The sequence below is a fragment of the Anas acuta genome, chromosome 21 (assembly GCF_963932015.1).
Source record: "Anas acuta chromosome 21, bAnaAcu1.1, whole genome shotgun sequence".
Taxonomy (NCBI): domain Eukaryota; kingdom Metazoa; phylum Chordata; class Aves; order Anseriformes; family Anatidae; genus Anas; species Anas acuta.
The window spans coordinates 6,022,305-6,048,989 of NC_088999.1; the positions used below are offsets into that span (position 1 = coordinate 6,022,305).

General features: G+C 55.5%; 2 protein-coding genes across 3 annotated transcripts; both read left to right on the top strand.

Moving 5' to 3' along the window:
• The first annotated feature begins 376 nt into the window (after window positions 1-376).
• On the top strand, window positions 377-22,611 carry STK40 (serine/threonine kinase 40). Of its 2 annotated transcripts, XM_068657709.1 has the most exons (12): window positions 377-536; window positions 6,552-6,664; window positions 8,701-8,820; window positions 9,784-9,869; window positions 10,368-10,511; window positions 11,584-11,811; window positions 12,875-12,927; window positions 15,514-15,629; window positions 18,765-18,909; window positions 19,065-19,184; window positions 19,765-19,849; window positions 20,314-22,611. In XM_068657709.1, exons 3-12 carry the CDS (start codon window positions 8,709-8,711, stop codon window positions 20,530-20,532), a joined length of 1,308 nt encoding a protein of 435 aa, XP_068513810.1. In that variant the 5' UTR covers window positions 377-536; window positions 6,552-6,664; window positions 8,701-8,708; the 3' UTR covers window positions 20,533-22,611. The 2 variants fall into 2 exon arrangements, with proteins under 2 accessions (XP_068513810.1, XP_068513811.1); XM_068657710.1 differs by lacking the exons at window positions 377-536; window positions 6,552-6,664 and having other exon boundaries at window positions 8,683-8,820.
• A 1,016-nt stretch (window positions 22,612-23,627) lies between these two features.
• Window positions 23,628-26,417, top strand: EVA1B (eva-1 homolog B). Its single transcript, XM_068657718.1, has 3 exons — window positions 23,628-23,786; window positions 25,267-25,384; window positions 25,500-26,417. Exons 2-3 carry the CDS (start codon window positions 25,318-25,320, stop codon window positions 25,913-25,915), a joined length of 483 nt encoding a protein of 160 aa, XP_068513819.1. The 5' UTR covers window positions 23,628-23,786; window positions 25,267-25,317; the 3' UTR covers window positions 25,916-26,417.
• The last annotated feature ends 268 nt before the right edge of the window (window positions 26,418-26,685 follow it).

Consider the following 26,685-nt stretch of genomic DNA (forward strand, 5'->3'; position numbering starts at 1 on the left):
CTGCTCCTTGGGGGCGCCCCCCCGGGGGGGCTTCGCCTGCGGCCTGGCCCCGGGGTAGGCCCGAGCCAGGCGCTAAGGCCGCGGGGTTGCCATGGCAACGGGCGGCAGCGCGGAAGCCCCGCCTCTCCGCCAATCGCAGCGCGCTCCCGGCTCCCACGTGACCTCCATCCTTTCGCCAGCCAGCCCTTGATGCGAGCGGAGCCAATGGGCTGAGAGAGCCACTGCGCTTCAACCAATCAGCACCCACTCCCCAACCAATCCCACCCCGCTGCTCTCCATCCCCTCCCATCCACACCTGCCAATCAAGCCTCTCCTCCAATCCCCACCGCCCTTCCCGCGGAGCCCCGCCCCCTTCCCCCCCCAAGACGCCATCTCGGTGGCGGCCGCCAGGAGGCGGGCTGGCGGCTGAGGGGCGGGGCCGGGCCCGGGCCGGGCCGTGCGTCACTTCCGCTGTCAGGTGGCCGCCGAGGGGAGCGGAGGCCGCGGGGCTGCGGCTGCGGGAGGCGGCGGCGGCCGCGGCGGCCCCGGGGCCATGGGTGAGCGGGGACGGGGCCGGGAGGGGCCGCGAAGCACCGGGAGGGACCGGGAACAACCGGGAGGGGTCGGGAACGGCACCGCCGGCAGCCCGCGGGACCGGCCCCGCACCCGGCAGGGCCCCGCGGCCTCCGTGGGGCCCTCACGGGGGGCTCGGCCTCAGCCTGGGGGGGGGCCTGAGGGGCTGGGCCCGGCCCTGAGACGCCCATGGATGGGATTTGGGGACAGGGGGTGACCGGGGGTGGGGGGCAACTGCCTGGGAGGAAGGGGGGGGGCTGGGGTCGGCCTCTGCTCACAGGGAACTGTGCCAGGAGCAGAGGGAACGGCCTCGAGTTGTGCCAGGGGAGGTTCAGGCTGGCAATGAGGAGACATTTCTCCTCAGCAAGAGCGCTCAGGCGTTGGGACGGGTTGCCCAGGGAGGTGGGGGAGTCCCCGTCCCTGGGGGTGTTGAGGGAGAGGTTGGACGTGGTGCTGGGGGACAGGGGCAGGGGGTGGTGGTGGTGGCAGGGGGCAGCTGGACCGGGTGATCTCGGAGTTCTTTCCCAATAGTGCTGGGATTCTCTGGCCAGGACCCGGTGACCTGCTTTTTGTCATCTCAGGCAAAGCCTCGCCAGCAGCCCTGGCTGGGGGCGCAGCAGAGGGGCTGGGGGTCAGGGCAGCCCTCACAGGACGCTTCTTGCTGCAGCATAACCCCGAGCTGATGGTGCTGGTGGTCTGCCTGCTCGGGGTTTGGGTTTTTTGTGTTCTACTGGGTGCTGGAGGAGGCAGCAGCCGCTGGTTTTCTGCTCTTTGAACACATGCGAGGCGAGAAGAGCTCAGCCAAGTTCAGGATGGGGCTTTTAACACCACAGCAGTTCCCCAGAACCTCTTGCATCCCACAGCTCTGCACAGCACCAGGCGGGGATTGTCTGACCCTATTTGCCTCCGTGGTTGACTCTGGGGGTGAAATCTCCCGGGGACTTGTTCCTGCACAAAGCCCGTAGGTTTTACCAGGTACCTGAGCTCTGCGTTTGTGCTTGGTGCACTTGTGCCTTTCTCCTGCTGCAGAAACATTTCTTGAAAGAAGCTCTGTCAACTAAACGTGTGTCTGCTGCTGTGCTACAGCATGTGTGACCCCATCCCGCTGGCAGAGCTGACAAATGGTCCCCGTGCAGCCCAGGGCTTTCAGTGAGCGGCAATGAAATGCTTCCAGGAAGGGGCTGGGCTCGCCTGCTGGTGAGGAGCTCTGGTTGTAGGGGATCCCGGGCGTTATCGGGGTTGGCAATCGCTGGGGGCAGGCTGTGAGCGAGCAGCCCCTGGGCTGAGCCGCCCGGATGTGGGAAGAGTTTCCCCAATGGTGGAGCGCTGCTGCTACATCCTTTTATTGTTCCTCCGTGGCATCCGCACGGCTGGTGGGGTCGCACAGCCCCGGTTCTTACAAACCCCTCGTGTCCAGCTGCTGCTCGGCCTCGGGATGTCACCGAAATGTCCCCGGACACCTTGCGGGCACCCTGGTGAAGGGCATCCAGGGGATCCTGCCTGAGCTCCTGCTGGACTGGAGGCAGCTCTGTTCCTGCTGTAATTTTCTGGGTGGAATAGTCTGGATTTGTTAGCTTTTGTCCTTTTTTTTTTCTGAACTTGTAGCGTGTCAAAATGATGCCAGCAATAGTAAGGCTAGCGTGGTGCTCGGAGCTGGTGCTTAGGGACAGGAATCGGGTAGGAATTGACCCTATAGGTTATTAACCTGGTGTTATTTAGGTGTTATTTAGAAGGTGTATTAACCTAGGTGTTATTTAGAAGCCCCCGTTAGTTAATCCCACGCCGGGGTTTGGCGAGCAGAGTGTCACCGAGCAGCCCGGTATCGTTTCCCTCTCGAGCTGGGGCTGGATGAGCCGAGCGACCACACCTGGCTGTAAAAGTGTCGGCACGCCTGAGTCAGGCGAGAATCCATCCGTGTGTGCGAGGAAGGCCCCGCTGTGGTGATTTATGGGGTGCTGAACACACACAGTGACATCAGCTCGGGTCAGAAAACCCCAGCCTGGTTCTGCCCGGTGCAGATTTGAAGGGCAGCGCCTGCTCAGCTCGGCGCGGGCGTCCCCAGGGCTGTGGGTTTCGCTCCCAGGCTCTCCGGTGCTGCGGGGAGAAGGGGTTAAGCTGGAGGTGGTGTTTGTGTAACCCGGCAGGGAACTCCCAGCGTGAGCCCGGGGTTGGATGAGTCCTCGAGCTGGGGTGCTGATGCATCAGAGGGGTTTGGAGGCGGCGCTGCCAGCTCGTGCCGTGGTTTGGGCGCTGGATTCCTGCACTTCGGAGCTTCCCCCGGAGGGCCGGGAAGGGATTTCCTCCCCCACGTGCAGTTCCTGCAGGTGGCTTCATCCCTGGGAAGTCGCAGCCTGGCAGCAGCTGGAGGCAGCAAGGTGTGTGGGGTCCCCTCCGTGCCACGGGGGCTGCTGGTGGCCACCCTGACTCCCCCATGGGACTCAGGGCTCGGGGATGGGGCTGCTGCCCTGAGAGCGTGGCTGTGCTCGGGGACAGCAGCTCGGCGTCCCGCTCGGAGCTGGTGGGGCGCAGGGAAGCAGCTCGGTGAGTCTCCGTGCGTTTCCAAGAACTTTCTGAGTCAGGGCTCCTCTTTCTGGAGGAGGCGTCCCTTCCTGGAAGGGCTCGCGGCACCGCACGCGGGTTGCACTGTTGGCTCTCTGAGTCATCCGGTGGACTTTTTTTTTTTTTTCTCCTCTTTTTTAATTATTTATATTTCTTTTGCAGAACTGTTTAAACTTCCAAAGCTTTTGCTGTCGCAGGTCTGTAAAAGTTGATGCTCCCGTACAGCAAAGCGACCAAAACACTGAAGCTGATCCGACCGCCGCTCGGCGCGGGCAGAGAAGCTCCCAGCTCCCTTCATTGGGGCTGGTTCGTGCTCCCCCTTTTGGGGCAGCTTTCCTGGGGCAGCCCTGCTTCTCCTCCAGCATCAGGTCTTGTGGTTGCAGGGTCTTGAGGGAAGGTGGCAGGGTGAGGTGATGCCATCCGAGCCCGTTGCTGCTGTGCGTTCCTGCGCTGAGAAGTCGGGCCATAGCCTGGGTTCTGCTCATTTCGCGTTAATTTTCATCAGACCATAGCACAAATTTTGCTCCTTTCACGTTTTAGCTCCTTTCACTAAAAACAAAAATGAAGGAACTGTGACCTTTGTTCCAGCTCGGTGCCGAACGCAGCGTTGGGCTGCCCACAAAATAAACCACGGCGAGCCCCATGTTGGGGAGGGGTCTCCCTGTCTGGGCGAGGACAGGGGGATGCAGGAGGGTTGGTGAGGCACAGCAAGGTCATCCCCTCTCTGCAGCGAGCTTCTCGAGGGGTGGCAGCAGAGGTAAATCACAGCTGGTGACACCTGGGGGACGCTGGTGGCTGGAGAAGAGCAGTCTCTGCGTGTCCTGGGCTTTCTAGTGTCACCTCACTAGAAAGCACAACCACAGCGTGCCCTGCTTCGTCCCCGTGAGATAAAACAAGAAAGCATCGCTGAGGTTCTATCAGCTCTTCGGTTTCTTAACCAGTTTCTGTGGCGCTGAGTAATCCTGCTAACGCCCCAAAGGTACTTTTTAAATATTTTTTTTCCCTGCTGTTAGTGGTGGCTGCCGGACTGCAGGCCCTGCCTGCCCTTTAATCTGGGATGAAAGGGGCAGCTGCCTCCTCTCGGCTCGCTTTGTTGCTGTGCCGGGCACCGGAACGTGGCGCGGTAATTCAGGAACGAGCCCGTGTCCTTAAGCTACGTAATTAAAAGCCGTTAACATCCAGGCCTGCAGAATGATTGGATTAATAATTCCATTACCCAGAGCCGGTGCGGGAAGGAGCTGCGGCCGCTCCTCCGGTGAGACGTTGGAGCAAGTGGGGGATTTCTGTGCGAGGAGGGCCGCTTGCGCCGCAGATGGTGGAGCGGGGGTGGCTCGGCTCGGCTTGAACAGTTTGTTTTTGGGGGACGGGGGCGGCGAACCCACCCTGCAGGTGCCCACAGCCACGTCCCTTGGGTGGTGTTGGGAAGGAGAAACGCTCCTGGTCCGGCTGTGCGGTGTTGGGTGCACGCTCTTGAGGTGGAGCTTGTTGACAGGAGGATTTTGTGGTCTTAAGGGCTGGAAAGCCCCAGCTGCCGGGCTCGTGAGGCTGCCTGTAGGTTGCCAGAGGTGTGCTCGTCACCTTTTGAAGGCTGACTGCCTCTTCCACGGGAACCCTCCTGGCTCTGAGCTCTGCAGCACATCTCAATTTTGGAAGAGCTCACTTTGCAGCGTAACGGCTTCACGTGCAGGACTCTGCTCACAGCCTCTTTGCTCTCTCTGCTTGTTGCATTTGAGGAGGAAACCCCTGAGCAGTGCAGCAGTCCCTGCCCTGCGTGCTGGGAGTAACCTGTCCTGGAGAAGTTCTGCTGAGGATTGCTGCGGGGTTGGCATCTCCATCTCCATCTGCGGAGCAATTTTAAGGCTAAAACTACCTTCAGGCTTGCTCCTCCAACACACAACGCAGTTATTTGTGCCTGAGCAGCACCAGCTTTGTGCCACGAGTGCTTCCAGCAGCAGAGCCCCTCGGGATCGGAGCTTTGTGTCGAGATGAAACGAGTTCGTGGGTAGAAGGCACCTGCTGGCTCGGCGGGGAGGGAGCCTCGGAGCCTCCTGCCTTGCAGCTGTGGCTGCTCGGTGCATTTTCCTTAAGCCTTGTCTCAAAACGCTATTTTTAGACCCGGTGTGGACTGGATGGCCTGGGTGCTGCGGGAGGCTTACACAACCCAGTCCGCGGCCTTTTGACCAATTTCCTTGCTCTAATCAGGGTTACGCAACGCACAGAGAAGGGACCGGGCCTGCCTTGCGCTGCGCCTGCTTCTCCTCCCTTTGTCCCAAGACCTTCCTGCATCCCACTTCCCTTTGCCCCGTCCACAAAGGAGCTCAGCACGAAGTGCGCTCACGTGGAAACCCAGAGCTGGAGGCAGCTCCGGCTCCTCCAGGGGCTCCCTTTGTTTTTTGTGGGGTTTTGCTGTCCCCACTGCCCTGAGGCCCAGCAGGTGCTGTGCAGGGAGGAGGGATGCAAAGTGCCCCGGGTGGCACGAGCAGGGTCATCCCTCATCCTTGAGCACTTTGGTGTTTCCTCTCCTGCTCCCAAAAGGATGCTACTTGAAACTGGAGGGTGTCCCTAAATCGTGGCCAGGCTGGGGCGCCTCTGGAGGCTCTGTGTGCTCAGACAGCTTGTCCTAAAAGCGCTGCTGGCTGGCGCCGTGCAGCCTGCTCATCCCCCCAGCCTCCTGGTGCTGGCAGCCCGGCTCCCATGCACTCCCTGCGTGCCTGCCACCGATGCTCTGATCGATTACGGGCTGGGAGCCAGCCTGGGTCATCAAACGGGCGTCGTGTGCGGTACGTGAGGGTTAAACGTGGAGCTTTGGGGATCGATGTGGTTCTGGAGGGTCTGATGTAAATCATAAAGGGATCCTGTCCAAGGGCCATTAAGCAGCACCGAGTTGCTTTATTTTATAGAGTCCAGTGTAAGTTGTAACGAGGAATCAGTTTGCAGTGGGGATTTGTAAGACTCAACGTGGTGTTCTCTGCCTTTTGCCAAAATTGTCCTTAAAGCCCAGACTTCAAGCACCAGCCTTACCAGGATTTAACAGCTGCGTCCCGCGGTGAAGGCTCTGTTGTGGCAGCACGGCTAAGGCGGGTGTGCTTGGGAGGTGGTTAAAGCAGCGAGGCAGCGTGCTGCGGTGGAGGTTAAAGTGCAGAGTGTGTGTGTGTGTGTGTGTGTGTGTGTGTGCAGATGTCACATCACAAAATGTCACTGGGGGCCGTTGACGCTCGTGTTTGCCCGGCTGCGCAGGGCCGTGCGGCTGTGACTCCTCGGTGACTAAACTGGCAGAGCCCTTCTCGTTCTCTCATGTGACAGCAGGAGGTTTCGGGCCCCTCCTGAGCCAAAACAAACACAGATGTCTCAGGCTGCAGGAGTTTGGGTGCACACCACGTTGCTGTAATCAGGAATAATCCAGAAGCGCCGCGTCAAGTGTATCTCCTTTCACATTCCAGAGCCCTCGACCTCTCGAGCAGCCAGCCTTCCCCGAGGTGATGACTCCTGTCTCCTGAGACGTTGGAAAACCTAGTTTGGAAGAAGAGTCAAGAGACGGTTGATGCTGAACGACGTGAGTGCTCAGATCGTTTTGTTTACGATAATGCCATTTGCACCAGAGATCCCTATCCGGCTGCGATTGCACAAGGGTCATTATCTCAGAGTTTCTGTGCAGTGGGGTTTCTCCCGTGGAAATCTTACTCATAAGTTTCCAGCAGGGCTGATTGCGTTGCGAGGAGCTACACAAAGAGAATTGTATAAGGCACAACCAAACGTTAGAGCAGGGATGCAGAAGGAACAAAGCAAGGATCTGGAGACGTCGAAGTGGTTGGGCCTGGTGATGTTTCTCTTTCCCAGATGTGAACTTTTGGTGGAATTCAGTAGTGCAGGGATGTGCAGGCTGCTGAAAGGCTTCTCACCTAATCTCTCTTGCTATCTCTGACCTCGGTGACAGATACTGGTAGATAATTAATGCAGTGAGATCACTGTTGTGGCTACAGGGAGGGTGGGGCTGCCAGAGGGTGAGTGTCCCAGCCTTGTTCAAAGTATGGTGATTTATCAGTCTCTGACTTGCTGAAACTCTGAGACTTTTTTTTTTTTTTAAACAAGTACAACCCAAAATATTTTCTTGGTCTGCTGTAGTAACCTCTTAGGGAAGACCAGCAGGGCTTGGTTTTGACTTGCTCAGAGCAAGAAAATGGATCTGTGCTTAGTTCCTCCTCTCCCCCAGCCCCCTTAGAAGAAAAAAATATGTTTGAAAAGTCAGAACACGAACATTTAATGTGTAGATACTTGTGAAAGCCTTTGGAACTATTTTCCAAGAGGTGAAGGTGAGGAGAAGGTGTATTGGAAACACAACTTCAGTTTGATGGAGCTGATTTACACTTGAGCATGCTGCGTGTGAAGGACTGCTTGGCTGCAAACGTAAGAGGTTCTCTTCCTGCTAGGCTGAAACAGGACTTTGCTTTGGGGAAGAGAAGTTTCAGTGACTGAGGCTTGAATTGATTTGGCCCTGTAGGTATCAGTTTTTCACTGCCACCTCAGATTCTCTTTAGATTTTTGAGTAGCAGAAAATTCACGTTGGAAATCAGATTTTCTGCTCTGCCAGAACGAGCAGAAGTTGGTGACTTGTAGTGCTCGAGAGCTGTGGTGGTATCCATGGACCTGGAGTACTTGGATGCAAAGCTTGAGATTCTCATCTGATAGATTGAATTGTTGTGTGCTAGAGGCAGTGCCAGAGAGCCACAGACTGACACCGCAGCGTTTCCCTTCATTAGAATATCAATTAAAGGCAGGTGGCAGGGCTGTGAGCTGAACAGAGCACCCTTCCTGCCTGAGGAGGCTGCAGGGAGGTAACGTTCCCTGTGTCAGACTCAGATTTCAGGTGTTCCACTCCGTCCAGTTGTAAGGCATGGAGATGGATGGGGGAAGCAATAAAAAGGTTAGAGCCTAAAGAGGTACGAAGAGAGAGGACTTTTTCCAAGACAAAAAGTGCCTCTTTGAAAAATCAGTGTTAAATTTACTGTGAAATTCATTTATGTGTTCTGGTTCTTCCAGCCCTTGCTGGAAGAGGTGAAAGATATTGCTCATTTTTATGGGCTTCCAGTTAAAATGCTGTGTGCTCGTGGCTGCTCGAGGAGTAGACTTGAACCTTTGGGGTGCTCGGTGGGCTGGCTGCTGGGGAGTCCTCTGAATGGATCTGCACAAGCCCAGAGGCTGAATCAGAAGTAGGCACCCATGCAAAGGGATAACTTAGGCATCTGCTTTCAGAGGTTTTTCTGAAATATGTTAATGTGCAAACTTGTTTTTGCTGTAAAACAAGCTCTAATTATTTTGACTTGTTCCCACCATGTCTCTCAAACAACTGTTCTAGGAAACGTTGCTGTGAATAATGAGCCTGATTTATACCTTCAAAATGCATTAAGCCTCCAGCCCACAACTGGGCTATCAATAAATGAGCCATAGTTGTGTGTTTTTTTTTTTTTTCACAGCACGAGTAGGCAGAGGCAAGTGCATCAGTAAGTGAAAGCCTTCCTGTATGAAATAAGGGACAGTGTGAGGAAACTAACTCAGTTGCTCACCAAAATGTGATTTTCTCTCTCTTTCAAGAGCCAAGGATGAAGCGGCGAGCATCAGACAGAGGAGCTGGGGAAACATCCACTAAGGCAAAAGCTCTCTGTACAGGGATTTCTGGAAATAATGCCAAGAGAGCGGGCCCTTTTATTCTAGGTAAGCAGGGAGGGTTTTCTTCCTCTTCAGTTCTCAAGACAGAGAGCTACTGATTGCAAAACTGAAAACGAAGGGCAAAGCAGATGTGCAACTTAGCACCTTATACCAGAGCAATTCCCATGATGTAACAGAGCAGCAGCTTCTGCAACTGGTCAAACTGAAGAGGTTTGTAATGCTGATGCAGCAAGGCGAGCGTGGCCTTCCAGATAAATGTGAACCCTTGCTTTTGCTTTTTGTTAACTACATTCTTAAACTTTGCTAAAAAGCAAATTCAGAGGCTTTTTAGTTAGAGTTCTAGGGATGTGTTTGACCCGTTTTGCCTGGAATATTCTGTCAAATCAGCATGTAGACAGCAAAGTAATGCAGTAGTGGGTATTATAATGGATGTGTGCCCGGGCAAGACAACTTTGCTAGCTTCTAAGAGGTACTAGAAAAGTTGTTAGTTTGGAACAAGTTGCATGAAGTACTAAAAACTTGATGGACTTCCCAGGAGAAACCAATGGTTAATTGATCAGAATTAGATTTAAACTGAAGAGGGGAGACTGTACGTTAACCTGAAATTTGGAGTCGTCTCTGCACCCGAGCAGTCCCTGCAGAGGTGGCAGCAAGGCTCGGAGGTGCTACCAGTAACTGCTGTGGGTGTTGCTGGTAAAGGTAAAAGCTGTGTGGTTCAGGCATGCAGCAATTTGAATTTCTAAACACAGCTGTCCTGCGTGTAGAGTTTTTGTTAAATGGTTCTCTAGTGAAGAACCCAAAACCTTGTCCAGAAAGGGTTCATAGCTCTGTACTACTTTTTTCTTTAGATCGTGCTTTGTGGAAAGACAGTCTCCAGGAAAAAAAAAAAAAAAAAAGGAACTTGACTTAAGCTAATGTAAACTGCGTGACACTTGAATACTGATGTAATCCCGAATTAGTCATTTCTGCTTAAAGGAAAACAAGTCTGTTTTTGCTTTGTGCTGCTAGGTCCACGTTTAGGTAACTCCCCTGTGCCAAGTATTGTTCAGTGTTTGGCAAGAAAGGATGGGACAGATGACTTTTATCAGCTAAAGGTAAGCAAAACGCAGGGGTTCCACATCTTCAGAGCTCTCTAACTGTTGCCCTTGTGACGAAGCTCTCGCAGCAGCCTCTGGTGCAGGCTGAACTGAGGGAAATGGCTGCTGGAACTTCCCCTCAGCCCAGCAGCTCTGCCAGCACCATCAGTCTGGTGTGGAGATTGGCTCTGAGACGAGGCTGCTGTGGCTGCTGTTCTCATGGGGCTGTCCTGGAGCCTTCAGGTCTCCTCCATGGTACCTGAGATGGTGGCAGCTCCAGCAGGAAAGGTCACCTGGGGTATTTGCAAAAAGCACCTGAGCTGCTTTCCTGTGTTAATCAAACTCATGCTGTGCATTCTGCACAGCTCTGAGTTCGGACAGGTTTGTGGCAAGTGTACGAGTAAGAGTAATTACCCCCAGCTGTTAAATACACGTGTGAATGCCTGAAATGTGAGAGCTCTGGGGTCATTTGTTTTTTTTCTGGGAGTTGTAAAGGTCTTTTCCCTTTTCCTGAAGATTCTCACTTTAGAAGAAAGGGGTGATAAAGGAATAGAAACGCAGGAGGAACGACAGGGCAAGATGCTGCTGCACACAGAGTATTCTCTCCTTTCCCTGCTCCACAATCAGGAAGGAGTGGTTCATCATCACGGGCTCTTCCAGGTACAGCTGGTCACCGTGCAGGTTGGGGGAATGCCAGGAAGTGCTGTTGGCTTCAGCTGCTTTTGTTTAATGTACGGTTCGTGCTGACCCCGTTCTTGTGCATACAGAATTAGCAGCACACCGCTGAGATTAATCAACGCTGCTTCAAACGAGCAAGTCTGTGGCAGGGCCTTGTGATGTAACGGGGTTTGGGATTTGGGGAGCGTGAGAACAGTGGAAGACGGGGCAGGCACACCACAGCACACCCTTTGATATTTGTTGTTTGACAGTGACTCCTGTGATATTGCACCCGAGGCCTTTTAAACCTTGTGTAATGGCCGTTTATAGGCAGCCTCCCTGCTTCACAGGGAGGAAAATAGCTGCTTTACTAGCAAATTAATTTGTGCTCGTAGAGCACCTTTAGAACTGAAGTTGTGCTTTCCGGTCTCTCTGCTGCTTAATGATGACTTGTAAGGAGGAACAAGTTGCCAAGAAACTGCTTCAGCATGTTAAAACAAACTAGTAAATGTGCTGATCAGCATCTCCAGCGAGTCGTGCTGCTGTTAACACCCTGAGAACTGTTTATGGGTACGAGGGACTGGTAGGAATTACCAGTTTGGATGTTGGGGTTGCTTTGCTTGCTGGTTACATTTTGTCAACAGCCATTTCACTCGAGGCCATCTGTGCTATATCTTAAGTAAACCAAGCCCGAGTCAGTCGTGTCCTGTTTAATGTTATGAAAGAGCTGCTGCTTTTGTCCTTGGATTGCTGTTTTGCTGATTATTGGTGTCTTTGATCCCTAGTATTCATTCTGCACCACTGCAGAGCTTCTTAGGCTTTATCTAAAGGTGCATGTTTCAGCATCAGTACTGATAGACACACATAAACAAATGGCATTTACTTCCTCTGGCTTCTTTAAGTACAGATCATGCATCTTCTTTCTGAAATCCCCACTCGGGACAAAGATCAAGCCCTGTAATTGCATTCACTTACTTTGAGATCAACGTGCATTTATTTTCTAGCGCTCTGTGTGTCAGTGAGTATGTCCAGATAGCTCCCCTGAACTATTGCTCTTTCTTTTTCCTCCCTGTAGGACCGAGCTTGCGAAATTATAGAAGATTTAGAAGCCAATAGAATGGTCAGAAAAATGAAGAAGCGCATTTGTCTTGTGTTAGACTGTCTCTGTGCTCATGATTTCAGTGACAAAACGGCAGATCTGATCAATCTGCAGCATTATGTCATTAAAGAGAAGAGGCTCAGTGAGCGGGAGACGGTTGTGATATTTTATGATGTGGTACGAGTGGTAGAAGCATTACATAAGGTAAGGTCTTTGTCGTCCTTTGCTGTGCTGGAGGGCTTGGTCTTCCCCTGGTAGTGTAAGAGATGTTTTAAAGCTTCCTTGTGCGGGCAGTGGAAAGGTTATGAAGGATGGGTGTTCCAGCCATTTCCCAATAAGTGTTCTGCGTAAGACCTTGTGCCCCGAGCCATAAAGGAGCGTTCCCTTCCCCTCCCCTCGAGTTTCTCGATGATAACGCAGCATTTGTTGACTGTGGAGAGGGGCCAGCTGGACTCGGTGCAGATCAGGTGAACTGCAGTGTTATTAACCTCAAAGTGGTCGCTGAAGAGTAGGAGAGCAGAGGTTAATCGGATGCAGGAAACACTTCAAGCTATTTCCTTCTGAAGTGAAATAAATCTCAATGTAAGAATTGATTTGTGAGATCAAAACCTCAAGCTGCAAGTTGGAGATCAATGAACTTGGAGCTACTGGAACAAAAATAGATTCTGCTGATGTCTGACTTCTTACCCTGTAAAAAGGGGCTTCCACCCTTCCTCGGCAGAGCAATGAATTATATATCATTTGGTAAAATGATCATTACTGAGGTCATACTGAGCCCGGACACTTAAGTTTCTGGCCTTTTGGTTTCATTCAAGTCTGTCTGGGTGTCCAAAGTAGCAAATTTGCTCAGTCTGTCCTTTGAGCAGAACTGAAAACCAAGTGCACAAAGTACTCAGAACACAACCAGGCTAAAAACCTCAATCTGGGTTATTTTGAGGTGTCCCTTTGTGTTAGGTGTAGGATTGTGAGCATTATTGTTCTTTTCCCCCCTGCTTTTCAACCCAAAAGCCAGTGTCTTCAAGTACCTTAATTAATTAAACATAGTCACCATTCGGTGTTCCTTCTGTATGTGAGAATCAGCTCTGCCTCTTTTAATTTATATCTAGAAAGAAAAAAACAGCCGAAGGAGATGGGTGGTTCCCACCTGGATCCTTTTAGTCTGAGAACGAAGACAATGTGATTTCAAGAGATGCTTACTGCTTTTGTCTAAGCATCGAATTTAGACAATTATGCCTTTGCTCATGTTATGCTATTGTGTATTTTGCAGAAAAATATTGTGCACAGAGACTTGAAACTAGGAAACATGGTGCTAAACAAAAGGTAAGTCTGCAGGACAGCTGCCGTTCGGGCAGTTCTTTTATGCTTTTTCCCTGAAGTAGATGCTTTATTACGAACACAACTGAAGGCAGCGATCATTGAGAGCGCTCTTGTGTGAGAAGGCTGAGGGACAGGGAAATGAGCTGCACAAAAATACAAATCCAGTTCAGAGTTTACGGGCCAAGTTCCAAAAATAAATTGAGCCCAACTTAAATAGTTCACTCTTCCACCACACTCGGTGACATCACGTCAGCGCTTTCTGTTGGACTCTTAACTTCTGAAAACTCCTTTTTCTAGTCATTCAGAAACCTGTAAGAGAAATGCTTCTTACAAAAAAGAAGGAACTGAGATGTGTTGAGTAGTTCTGTTCATGTAACTCACTTTCCATTGCGCTGAAGGAATTCCCAGCACTGCAGTCGGCACCATAATCACAGCAGTGTTAAATCTCTGACTGCTACACTGCTGTGTTTTTGCTAGCAGTAAAATATTTACTTATCTAAACAAAAGCTCTTCTGTCTGTGTTTGTGCTTGAAATAGCTTCCTTGATGCCATTAGCTGGTTTGATGCAAGCCCCGGTTTATAACCCAGTAATGTCCAACGTCTTGGATGCTGTGCAGGCACCGGGGGGAGCAGCCCTCCTGGAGCAGAACGAGCAGCATCGGTGGGGCATGGCCTCAGCCCAAGCCAGAGGCAGCTGGGGGCAGCGTTTGTGTTGCCTGGTGGCTCCTTGGAGTTTTTGCTTGTCTTGATTTATGCATTTAGTTTGCATGCTTGTTCCAGCTCGGATATTTTGCTGTATTCTTCAGTATTACACTACTGGCTAAATATTTTGCACTAGCCTTAAGAATGAGCGGAATTCATTGTCTTTTCACACTCTGTCTGGTTTTCTGTGGAATGAATAAAAAATTGGAAGGCTTTAGGTCTGCAGGCTTCCGGAGTCTGCAGAAAGCACGCAGGTTCACTGTGGTCACAGCTTGCTCTTGCTTTTTTTTTTTTTCCCTCTTCCCTAATACTGTTTGAAAGCAAACAGATTTTGCCTGTTGAGGTTGAACTCCTTGGTGCCCCCCCACCCCCAACACACACACGTAACAGCCAGCAGTTTTCAGGGATGTCTGAATTGTTTAGATATTTTTTTTATATAGCGACTTTAAGATAAATCTCTGCTGGCTTGTTTGATTCCTCCTTGCTAGGAAGAGGCAGACAAAGGTTGCCTCTTTAAAGGATCCACCCCGAGCTTCCCTCCTTTTCTGGGCAAAGTGTGCAGTGGAGATACCTACAGCTAGAGCTGCACGCACGGGGCCCCACTAGCAAGAAAGGGAAGGTATTTGAAGCTCTGACCGTACTTGCCAAAGTCGTTCTTTGCACTGCGTGTGATGTTTTGGCTTTTTACTCGTAAGACCATCAGCTCTGGTGAGGAACAACTGCAGCCTCTGAAGCAGTGAGTCATTTGAAAGGGTGGGTGAGGCTTAAGAATAGATTACCATGGAGAGGACCAGTCATCTGGACTGATCAGAAGTGTTTGTTCCGTTCCAGACGTGCTCACAAAAGAGCACCAGGTCTTTTCTGCTGGCTGGGGAGCGAAGGTAGCCGTGGGCTACGGGGGCCTCATTAAGCTCCTGGGCTAACGAGGGTCCCTGCCAGCTGAACGTGGTGAAGCCTCACAACAAGGTCAGGCTTCCGCCTGGATGAGCACAGGTTAAATCAAATCTCAGTGACTAAATAAAACCAAGCAACCCCGAACATTCGAGCGTCCCTTAGAACACTTCGTCTTCTAAGCCTCAAACAAATCCCCCAAATTGCTGTTCAGCCAGGGAAGTCTCCTGACAGTTGAAGCTAACACTTCTTAAGCACGAGTCTGTCTTAATAATCAACTCTCCATTGCCAGCCCACACGTGGTTTTATTTCACTTGTCTGTTAGACTTGCTGGAAACATCTCTTGATTATTTTGACTGACTTAATTCGTGCTTTCAGGCTTTTATTGTGTAATATTTTTCAAGAGCATAGAAGTCTGCTAGACTGTTTTTCTGCTCAGTCCTGTAAGCTGTATGTCAAGAGCCAAATTACCTGGGTGACAGGGAAAATTTAACGTGGTAGTAATTCTGGAACGGGCTCACTTTGCCTTAAAAATGTCACTAATTGGAGCTGGTGATGCTGTAGAGAAGTAGGGGCATCGATACTGAAATTGCATGTTCCTGCTGTTCTCACCTTTCCTGAAGTGCTCAGGTGTAGGAGGCTTTTTCACGTTGATTAGACCTTCCCTCTCTTGTGAAGAGGGGTCCTGGAGACAGGTAAAACTGCTGTGGGACTCTTGCAGTGGGGTTTTTGGGCAATGTGCAAGTGGCCACACTGAACCCGATCGTGTCCTGTGGTCACCCACTGGAGGTGCTTAAGCAAGTGGTTCACAGCAGGGCTTGTGTAGGGCAGCCCTTCCTCTTCCTGTAGGGTGTTTTCCCTCAACTTCCAGAAAACATGGTAAAGGGTTTTACTTTCTTAAGATTAATGCCCTACAGCAGTCAGCTTCCTCTGTTTGTGCTGTTTGGCTCATGGCATGATGCTTCTTGTTCACCGATGCCTTCTGATTCTCCCCAGGACTCATCGAATAACCATAACGAATTTCTGCCTTGGGAAGCACCTAGTGAGCGAAGATGACCTGCTGAAGGACCAGCGAGGGAGCCCTGCCTACATCAGCCCCGATGTGCTCAGTGGTAGGCATCCCCTCTGCTCCCTGGGGGGAATTCACAGCCCCCTTCCTAATTCTGCTTCCACGTGTAACCCACCATTTGAGATCCCCTTAATTAGGTCCCAATTATGAGACTTGATCTGTCTTTTTCAGTATCAAGGGAAAGTGTGAGTATACCTTTTCTTAAGGTTAGTCTAATCTTCAAAGCTAATTAAAAGCTCCCTGCCTGTTCCTAAATAAGTCTGACTGCAGACAAGATGTTCCATTTCCCACATCTGAACTGTGTTCCTGAGGCTTCACCTGAGCTGCAGGTAAATCCCTAGGACTAAGCCAATTGTCTCAAACCCCTGTAAGGTCAGTTTAGTGCAGGCAGTGCAGCCCAAGGAGCAGTTGCAGCAGCAGCTACTTGTTTCCTGAAGGGAACTGCTGACCCTTGGGGCAGCTTCTGGGCTGACTTGAGAGGAGTTACTTAAAAACAGAGGAATGATCGTGCCAGGCCAGCCCAGCGGTGTGTTTGGCCTGTGCCTTGTCTCCAGCAGAGGCCTGAAGCAGATGTCTAGCAGAAAACAGCTTTTCCTAAGGTTCTCCACCCTTCTAACTGTTTGCAGTGCAGGGACTTTCAGAAACAGATGGGGTTTCTGTCTGTTTAGTTGCTTCAGTGGGTTTCTCTTCCCTGCGGTCTGCTGCTGTGCTTGCAGTAGCTGAGCAGGCAGCTGTTGGTGTGGGCAGCCACTGAGGCAGAGGTTTTGCTCTTGGTCTCAGAGGTTTTGAGCTGGGCTAGAGCGTTGGAGGGTGCATGTACAGTTGGGGCTGCGTTTGAAGCCTCTCTCCATGCAGACTCCAGTTACTAAGCATTAACTCATGTCATGGAGCCGTCCTGTTGTGCACAGATAATTCCTCTGGGCTGGAGCTGAACTGCAGGGCGCAGCCCAGGATCACCACCAACACATCCCACCTGCCAAGGGTTATCCATCAGCAGGGTCAAGCTTGTGTTGGGATATAGCAAACTACCCAAAACTGGCCGGTAGGTCACCAGCACCAACTGCCCGTGTGAAATCCAGAACCCTGCCAGCCTTCTGTGCCACTCATGTACGTGAGGATGCTGTTAGGACACCAAGAACTCCCCTGCAGAAGATTCGGGTCGTTCCTTTCTGGTCTCCCAGGCTTTTGTATCTGAGAATCACCCTCAGAGGGAGCTGCTCTTTTCTGCTGTCTTTGTGAGAGCCAGCACACTCACCCCAGTTTGTTGTTGGGTTTACAGGCAGTGGCTGAGCTCATCGTGATCTCAGGCAGGTCTGAGGCTGCTTCCCTCCTGGGCAGGACTAAGCCAGGAAGGGAGGCAGAGGCAGGCGGGGAGGTGGGACGCGTGTTTTTTGCAGGCCCTTCCTGTACTGCAGGATATCCTGACCAAATGGATGACAGGAGCCAACTGCTCTGCAGGAGCGTGGAGCAGCCAGGGCTCAGCTAGCTGCTGTCTGGTGAAGGTGGCGTGGAGCTGCTCCTTCCTGCTGGCCCAGGGGGCTGCAGGCACCCAGCTGCTTCCGACAGCCCCTGGTGGTGCATTGAACGGGCTCTCTGTGTGCCACAAGGTGCTGAGCACGCTGCTTTTACTCATTTCTCTGACAGCTGAGGCTGTCCAAGACCCAACCTCACGTAGAGGACAGTGCCTTGCAGCAGCACTGCCTGGATTCCTCACCTTCAGGTGCGATTCCTCTGTGCTCCGGTGTCCCCACACGCAGCCCTTCCTGTGCTCTTGAAAATGGTTTTTCCAAAATGGCTCAGTCTGCAGCTCCCCTCCGGAGGCAGAAAGAAAAGTTACTTGAGGACAGCTCAGGCTTCGCCACCATCTGCAGACTCTGAGCATCCCTCTGTCTGTATCTCTAATGCTCCTGAGCGAGAGGAACCTAAAAAGCCTGGTGAATTAATCATTGTTGTAGTCTCTGGGAGAAGCTGTCTTCTGCTAAGAGGTGGCTCGCGTTTTGTGGCTGCTGAAATGTCACAGCAGGAAAAGCTGGAGGAGGAGGGAGAGGTGCCTTTTTTTGAGCATATAAAGCAAAGAATAATTAGTACAAATAACAAATGCTGCAGCAGTGACTCACCGTGTGAGTCAGAGGAAGCCATTCCCTCGATCCTGTGCTGTGCTGCAGCCCTGGAGTTTCAGTTCTGACCCTCGTGCAAGCTGCTGTTGGCTGATTTATGGAGCTGCTGAGGGGACAGGCAGCGCTTCCACCAAGTGGCTCCCAGGGCCTGCTGGGCCCGTGGCAGCTGTCGGGAAAACCTCTGCGGGGAGGCTCTTGTCTTCACAGCAGGATCCTGCAGCCACCTCTCGGGATCCATCCTGAAGGCCCAGTGCTGTCTCGATGCCCTAAATCTGTCCTTCCACCTAAATCCCCCTCGCTGGCAGCGTGGTGGTGTTGGTGTGAGCGTTATGCTGCTCCATGCCAGAGGAGCACGTGTTCTTTTGGGGTTTTCCTCCCTGCCTGCCCTGCTTTGTGCCTGCTGGCCCTATGTTCTCTTCTCCCCTGGCCTGGGCCAGCAGCAGGGGGGGGTCTGTGGAGCCTGCAACGTTCAAGGTTCCTGGTGGTGATGGTCTGGGGATGGAGAAGGGGGCGAAGCAGGTGTCTGAAGGCAGAATTTCTGCAGAAGGAACCTTCTGAGGAACTCTTCAGTTGTTCAGCTTGTGCTGCTGGTTACTGAGTGGGTGCATTTCCGAGAGGCAGCACTGCGAGGCTGCCTCCTGCCTTTAGCTGTACCCCGGGGCAGATGTGGGCTGTCGTGGGAGCTCCAGCACCCTGTGCTTCTGTTCACCTGGTGCTGTTGGGGCACGTCCTAGCTGCTCAGTGAGGAAAGCATCCTTGGTAGAGACAGGGTGACAGCTGTGTGGGGACCACTGGTTTGCTAATTCATGACAGAGGCACCTTTACAAGAGGCTCTTGGTGTCCTCCCCTAGAAAGGTTCGAAAATTTTGACCAATGCTTAGAAAAGAGGAGCACACAGAGGTTGCTTCAGAGCTTGTACCTCTGGCAGTGGGCTGCAGGGGCTGGCAGGGCTGTAATTCCTCTCGGAATGCTTTTTTTCTCATCAGGGGCTGGCAGTATCATAATTTCTGTTGCTTTTGTCTCTTCCTGTCTTAAAGCTTTTGCCTCCTCCCTCCCTGCAGGTCGGCCGTACCGTGGAAAACCCAGTGACATGTGGGCGCTGGGCGTGGTGCTCTTCACCATGCTCTATGGCCAGTTCCCCTTCTACGACAGCATACCTCAGGAGCTCTTCCGCAAAATCAAGGCTGCCGAGTACACCATCCCCGAGTGAGTACAGCCTGTCCCTGGCCAGGGAATCAGCCTGGTGGTGATTCCTGGGGTCAGAGCAGTAGTGGCTCCTGTGCTCCTGCTCCCTGCTTGAGCATCCTGCTGCTGATTGCCCACCTCGGATGCGTGGCCTCACCGTGCGTTCTCTCTCCCAGGGATGGGCGGGTCTCAGAAAACACTGTGTGCTTGATCCGAAAACTGCTGGTCCTGGATCCACAGCAGCGTCTGACAGCGTCTGAAGTGCTGGATTCTCTCAGCTCCATCATAGCATCGTGGTACGTTCGGCAGGAGCCAGGCGGGAGCGTGGCATCTCCAACCTCGAGCTGTGTTAGTGTAGCTTCCAACCACGGGGCACCAGAGGGTGATCTGTGAGAACTGCAACAAATTTAAAAGTGTCTGAGCCACTGGTGTCTGCTGTCAACAAATACAGACACTTCCTACAAGTTTGTAATTAGACTTACACTATTAAATAAAATCAGGCATGAGATCTCTAGAGGGGAAGAGCAGGAGACCCTAACGCAGGGGTGTGCTGCAGTTGCAGGGTGGAGATGCCTTTTAAGGGTAGATCTGATGCCAGGACTGGCACATCCAACAGCTGGGGTGAGATTCCAGCAGCACACCCCAGCAGAAATGGATCCTGGCAGTGTGTGATCTGTGCAGCCCTCTCATCAGCCCCGTGACCTTCTGTCTGTGCTGCCTGCTGAGCCAGCTGTGCAGGCTGTGCTTTTTGGAGCTGTGGCTGCTTTCTCTCCCACCCGTGTTAGCTCCGTAATCCTGTTTCAAAACAAAAAGCAAGATTTTGGGGACGACAAGGTGATTTCACGCGGAGCCCCTGACACAGCGCTCTCCCCGCAGGCAGTCCATGTCCTCGCTGAGCGGCCCCTTGCAGGTGGTGCCAGACATCGACGACCAAGTGGCTAACCCCGAAAACCCCCAGGAGGTAGGTGCAGGAGGGTTGCCCCCGGTGCTGGGGCTGCGGTTTTGTGGTGGTGCTTTTTTCGGGCTGGCGGTGCTTGGTGCGCTTCCCTGGGCTGCCTCTCCTGCTGGCCCAGCAGCCCTCAGCACCTGCATGCCCCAAGCTGCTTTTCCACGTCCCTTTGCCACATTTCCTCCAAGAATTCCCATCCCTCATGGCCTCCAGCCTGCTGAGCTGCATGGCAGTGAGCTCACTGGCCCTGGGAGCTCTCCTCGAGCGGTGCCTGCCTGTGTGCAGCTGGGAGCTGGCTCAGGCTCCCTGCTGTGCTCTGCATCCTGCTCTCTTGCTGCTGTTTGTCCTGTTGGGAGCAGTGGTGACCTCACCAGCTCGTTACCCTCAGCTCGTTATTCTCCCGTGGCTCAGGCCAGTCAGAGGCAGCAGCAGGGGCTGCTCCTGGCTGTGGCTCTGACGAGGCGGCTCTCCCGCAGGTGAAGGTGACGGAGGAGTGCTCGCAGTACGAGTTCGAGAACTACATGAGGCAGCAGCTGCTCCTGGCGGAGGAGAAGAACACCTTGCACGAGGCCAAGAGCTTCCTGCAGAAGCGGCAGTTTGGGAACATCCCCCCCGTGCGCCGCCTGGGCCACGACGCCCAGCCCATGAACCCGCTGGACGCGGCGATCCTGGCGCAGAGGTACCTCCGCAAGTAGCTGCCCACGCCTCCGAGAGCACAACGCCCGCCCTGCAGCCCGCCTTTCACGTCGCCTACCACAGCTCAACAGCAATACCGGTGTCCCGCGATGGAGAATAATGTAGCAATTCTTCTGAGCTCTGTTCGGGGGCACGAATCGCTCTGGAGGGAGAAGACTCGTTTGGTTTTTGTTTTTTGTTTTTTTTTTTTTTCAAAAGCTAGTTTTGGAAGCAGCAGCCTCTTGGCATCTTCTGGAATCTGTTTTTTAAATCGAAGCCTAGATGACTAATCTGCTTTTAATCATGACTGTAATCTACCTCTCTTGTCTTTTTAACCATGCTGTTCTCTGGATCGAGCAAAGCCTGGGGGAAAGGAGAAGACTCACCAAGGGTGAAGCTGGCTTGCTGGCACAAGAGTTGCGGCCGTGTAGCATGGAGAGCCGGCTGACGGCGTTCGCTCCGTATGGTTTGAATAAGCTTAGATTTATCCGGGTTTCTTGAAAGCAAGGATTTCTTGAAGCCTCCCACTTCCTTTCGTCTGCATCAACCCTTTCCTTGGGCTGCCCGTGCCCCCTGCTCTGGTGCAGCCTCACGCTCGGTGGCCTTGTGAGGGCTGCAGCACCGCGGGCGGCGCGGCGCGGCGCGACCCGCGGCACGGGACGGGACTCGTCCTTGCAGGCGATGGCTGCAAAGACCAAATCGTGCCTGCAGTCGTTCCAAGGTTGTGCAGAACTTGGCCCGGCTTGGCCTTTGACCTCTTTCCTCCCTTTCACTGATTCTTTTAGTTCCGTAAGAATATATGATTTAATCTTATTATTTTTTTTCCAGTAGCTTACCTAAGGTGCAGTTAAAATTGCATTAATTCTGAGTTAGCATTTTTCACACTTCAGTTGTGGTACAGATATAATATATGAGTTACAATGTGAAAAAAAAAAAAGCTTCCCAAAATAATCCGCCTAGAGTTAGCAAGGGGCTGGCTGAAGTCTCTACTGTATTTGTTCCCTCGCTTATCTTGCCACCCGGCCCCGCCACCGCCCCGCGCGGTGCCGAGGCTGCCGAAGGACGCCCCGGGACCCCCCCCAGGGCCGTGCTGAGAACGGGAGCGGTCGTTTCTGAGCCTCACTCTGTGAACTGGATGCCTGTCTTGCCAGATGACCCGTTCTCGCACAGCTCCTGGTGCCCCCCGGGGGCTCCTGCTCGGCGCTGGGCTCTCCGCCTGCCTCCCCCTCTCCCTTTTGGTCCCTTTTGGCACCAGGGAAGGGGCGAGCAGGGGCAGGGGGGCTTCTGCGGCCTGTGGCTGTAGGTGCTGGCTCCCTTTTGGGGCTGGCACTGCTCCCAAAGCCCTGGGGGCTGTCCTTATTCCCCCTGCCCCGCAGGGAGCGAGCAGTGTAGCGCGTTGTTGCCTTCTCTTGCCCCAAGCAGGCTCCCTGCCTGCATCCCTCCCCTCCGGGGCCGTGGTTCTCCATTTGGGGACCCCGCTCATGGCCACGGGGCCTGACCCAACCTCGGGGCAGCACCGGGCATTACCTCCTGCCTCCCCCTCGGCCCCAGCACGCTGGCAGAGCAGGCAGGTGACTTGTGAACACTAACACAGACCGCAACGGTTGCGCCACCCCCAGCCAGCTGAGCCAGTAGCTTCAAGTCTTAGCCTTATTTATTGCCAGGATGGTCAACCCGTCCCTCGCCCCAAACCCAGTGCCACCAGCAGGGCCACCCCCCCCGGCCCCAGTTGTGCAGGCTCTGTCTGATTTTCCCCCTCCCCGTCTCTCCCCCACCTCTTTTTTTTTCTTCTGTTTCCCGAAGTTAAAGCAATATTTGGGGACTCTGCGCGGGGCTGAGCGCTCCCGCCCGGCGAATCGCGCTTTGGGTTCAAGCGAACTGGAAAACTCGGGGGGGGGTCGTGCATGGGGGGCATGAGCGGTGCCGGGGGGAGCGGTGCGTGACACGCGGTAGAAAAGGTTCCTATTGTAAGGAAAAAAAAAAAATGAAAAAAAAAAATGAAAAAGGACAAAAAAAAAAAAAAAGTTTGTATAAAGACGTTATTTTTGTACTGCATCCAAGCTCCTCCTGCATGTCGGCAATAAAACTTGGTTCCGAGACCCAGGCGCGCAGCGACCCCGCGGGGACGGGGCTGGGGGGGCTCGGGGGGGGCTGCGGTGCTGGCGGGGACGCGCAGGGGGCGCTGCGGGGGCGCGCGGAGCTGCCCTGGGCGGCCCCATAGCGCCCCACATCGCCCTGTATTGCCCAAAACCGCCCTTTATTGCCCCAAACAGACCTTTATTGCCCCAAATCGCCCAGCGTTTCCCCACATTGCCCGAAGTAGCCCTGTATTGCCCCAAATCGCCCTCCTGCACCCCAAATCGTCCTGCACTGCCCTAAATCACCTTGAATAACCCCACATCGCCCTGTATTGCCCCAAATCGCCCTGCACATTGCCCAAAATCACCCAGCATTGCCCCAAATAGCCTGGCTTTGCCCCATATCACCCTATATTGCCCCAAATTGTCCTGTGTTGCCCTGGCAGAGCTCAGCATCATCCCCCCCAGCTCCCCGCATGGTGCTGAGCCCCTGGGGCTGATCCCGGTGCCCTGGCAGAGCCCGGCCCTGCCCACGACGTGTTCGGGGCCGTGGGGTGCGGAGCCTCAAGCTGGAACCCACCGAGGTGGGGCTGGGCCCCATCCCCACACCCTTTTCTTTGCCCCGTGCTGCCGGAGCACCCCGTGGTGTTGGAGCACCCCATGGCAGTGGGGCCGAGGTGCCCACATCTGCTCCCTACACGTCCCCACAACCCCGGGGGTGCCCAAATTCAGGGCAGGATCCCATCCCACTCCCCCCTGAGACCGGGGGCTGCCCCATGAGCGTGTCCCGGTGCAGCCGCGGCGCCTTCGCCCTTCCGAGGCTCAGCCTCTGCGCGCCGGGATCCCGGCACCGCCAGCCCGGCGAGGCTCAGGCCCTGTCCTTATCTTTGTCCTTATCTTTATCCTGCCGGATGGGTGCTGAGCACAGCCAGGACAGGCCCTGCAGCAGACGGGGTCCAACTCAGCCCACCCACAGCTCACCCCCCCTTTACTCCGGGCTGTCCCGGGGGAGCGGGCGAGCCTCGGCCCCGCGCCCCGCTCGGCGTTGGGACGGGGCTGCCATTGGCTCCGGCGGGGAGCGCTGACCGCCAGCCTCCTGCGAACGATTTCCTGTTGTTAATGCTAAACAGACCTTTCCCTCTCTTCCCTCGCTCCAGTCAAAGTGCAGCAGGCTCCCACCGCCGCCCGCCGTCCCGGTGAGTACCGGCCCCACGGCCTGGGGAGCGGGGACGAAAGGGTCTCGGGGTGGCACCCAAGGGGTCCCCGCACCCCGTGTCCGCCCGGTGCTGATGGCCACAGTGGGGTGACACCACTCTGAGCTGTCCCCTGGCCGAGGTGCTCCGGTGTTGTGCCTGGGGACGCAGGGTTTGAGGGCAGAAGACTTGCTCTGGGCACCTGGCTTGGTGCTTGGGGACACCAGGCTTGGGGACATGGGGTTTGGGGCTTGGGGACGCGGAGCTTGGGGGTCACAGGGCTGAGGGATGCCGGGCTCCGTGCCTGGGGACTTGGGGCTTGGGGACGCACGGTTCGAAGCCGCTCGGCTCCATCCATGCTTGGGGACATCGAGCTCGGCCCTTGGGGACACGGCGCTTGGTGCTTGGGGACGCAGGGCTCGGCGTTTGGGGCTGTGCCTGCGTGTCCGGGGCTGATGCAGCTCCAGTGCCCCGGGGGGGTCCAAAACAGCCCCAGCGGCATCGCAGGAGGGAGCCCAGCACCCGGCCAGCGCCTGTCCCCTGCTCCCAGCGCCCGTCCCCAGCCTCACCGCCACCCCAAGCCCACCGCAGCCCCGGACCTGCCCCTCCATGCCCATGGGTGCCCATCCCCTATTTTGGGGGTGTCCCCACCGGCAGGGCCGGCCCAGCCCCGCTGCGCATCGAGGCCCCGCAGCACTGGCCTGTCCAGGGACGGTTCTGCTGATGTGTCACATTTTCTGCATTTCTTTCCTCATTCCTCTCTCCGTGGAGACGTTTCTGGGAAATGAGCTCTTCCCTCTGCCAGGGCCCGGGTGCTGCATCCCCTCCCGCCCCCCTCTGCATCACGGGGAGCTACTGGGAGGGGGGAGGACAGGGGCTGGTGCTCGGCTGCTTGGGGCCCTGGGGGTGTCCCTGTCCCCCCACATTTCCCATGGGATCATCGTCGGCTTTTCCCCTCGCAGCGTGGGGCCAGCGCTCACCCCAGCCCCTCTCTGTGCCACCCCCGTGCTGCTCACCTGAGCCGTGGCCTTTGCACCCCAGCCCTGTCCTTGTCCCCGTGCTGCGGGGGCTGGCCCCGCTCCTGGCCCAGGGCCCCACAGCAAACAGGCGGGGCTGGGAGGGGTGGGGGGGGGGGGGAAGGCACTGCCCCATATCCCCCCAAAACACCACCACGGGGCGAGGAAGCCCTCGGTGCCGTGTCCTGGGGCGGAGGGGGCGGAAAGCCCGGCCCGCTGCAGCAGATCCGCTTGGCTCAGGGTCCTGGGGGTTGTGGGGGGGCCACATCCTGCCCGGCCCCGCAGGAAGAGCAGAGGGCGGCGGGACAGGACGGCTCCGCCGGGGCTTGGCCCTGTCCATACAGCACCCCCAGCCACGAGCCCCTTCCCCTTCCACCCCTCTTTGCTCCCCGTGGTCCCCCCCGAGCCATGCCCATTGTGGGGGCTCTGGGATCCCCCCGGCTCAGCCCCGTGCCCCTGTCCCGCAGATGCCCAGCACGTGCTGCCCGCAGAGCCCCTGAGCGCGGCCGGGTGCCGCGATGGAGAGCCGCAAGCAGGACATGGAGCTGCTGAGCAACAGCATGGCCGCGTACGCGCACATCCGAGGTGAGGCCACGCAGCCCCCGGTTTGGGCACATCCCCAGCGGGGACCCCGGGGCCACCACGGCCCCGTTGAGGTCTGGGGACGTCCCCTCAGCCCCATCGCCTTCCCTCCCCGCAGCCAACCCCGAGAGCTTCGGGCTCTACTTCGTGCTGGGCGTCTGCTTCGGGCTGGTGCTGACCCTGTGCCTGCTGGTGCTGCGCATCTCCTGCCGGCCCCGCGCCCGCCACCCGCCCCGGCCCCAGCCCGACCTCAGCGAGGACGACGACGATGAGGACGATGAAGACGAGGAGGAGGAGGACACCATCGACCGCGCCGCCTCCGAGTCGCTGCTGCCGGTGACCGAGATCCCTCTGGAGAGCCACGGCCCCGGGGACGGCGCGCTGCCCATCAACGTCTTCGCCTCGGCCGAGGAGCTGGAGCGGGCGCAGCGGCTGGAGGAGCGCGAGCGCATCATCCGCGAGATCTGGCGCAACGGGCAGCCCGACATCCTGGGCACCGGCACCGGCACCCTGGGCCGCGTGCACTACTACTGAGCACGGCATGGTGCAGCCGGGGGGCACGGGGAGAGCCTCGCCCCCTCCCCAGGAACTCAGCCGATGCCGTGCCCTGAGAGCCGGCGGCATCACCGGGGGCTGAGAGCGGCGTAGGGCGCGGTTTGGTGCCGGGATTGGGGAGCACAGAGGGACCGCTGGATGCCCATGGGGTGGAGAAGCTCCTTGGAGCACCCCCAGCACCATTTTCTCACCCCCCCCCCTTCTGCCACCACGCAGCCGCTGCGGACACGATGCACTTTGAGCCATTGGTACGACTGCTGGCAAAGGTCAGCAGCCCTGGGACCCTGCGGGGATGGGGACAAGGACAAAAACGAGGACAAGGACAAGGACAGGAACAAGGACAAGGACAGGGACAGGGACAAGGACATGGCAGACCATGCCCGCTGGCCCCACGGTCTCTGCGCTGTCCCCTCGGGCTGTACCCCCGTGCTCTCCGCGGGGTCCTGTCCTTCCCCACCAACACGGTGCTTTTGTCCCCTGCCTCCCGTTCCCTGTCCGGCCCCTGGCTCTCTGCGCTCCCCTCCCGCCGGCCCCGCTCAGTTCCCACTAAATTTAGCCGCCGGCCTTTCCGGCACCGCCCGGCCCCTGCCCCAGCGCCGTGCCGGATGTTTCCCAGCTGGGCTCTGGGGGCTCCTCGCGCTCCCCCGGGGCCGTGGCCGCATCCTGCCCACGCTGCAGACCCCATCCCAGCCCCGTGCAGGGGTGCGGGGCCGGTCCCCGCTGCCCCCCTCCCCGGCAGCTTTATAAAA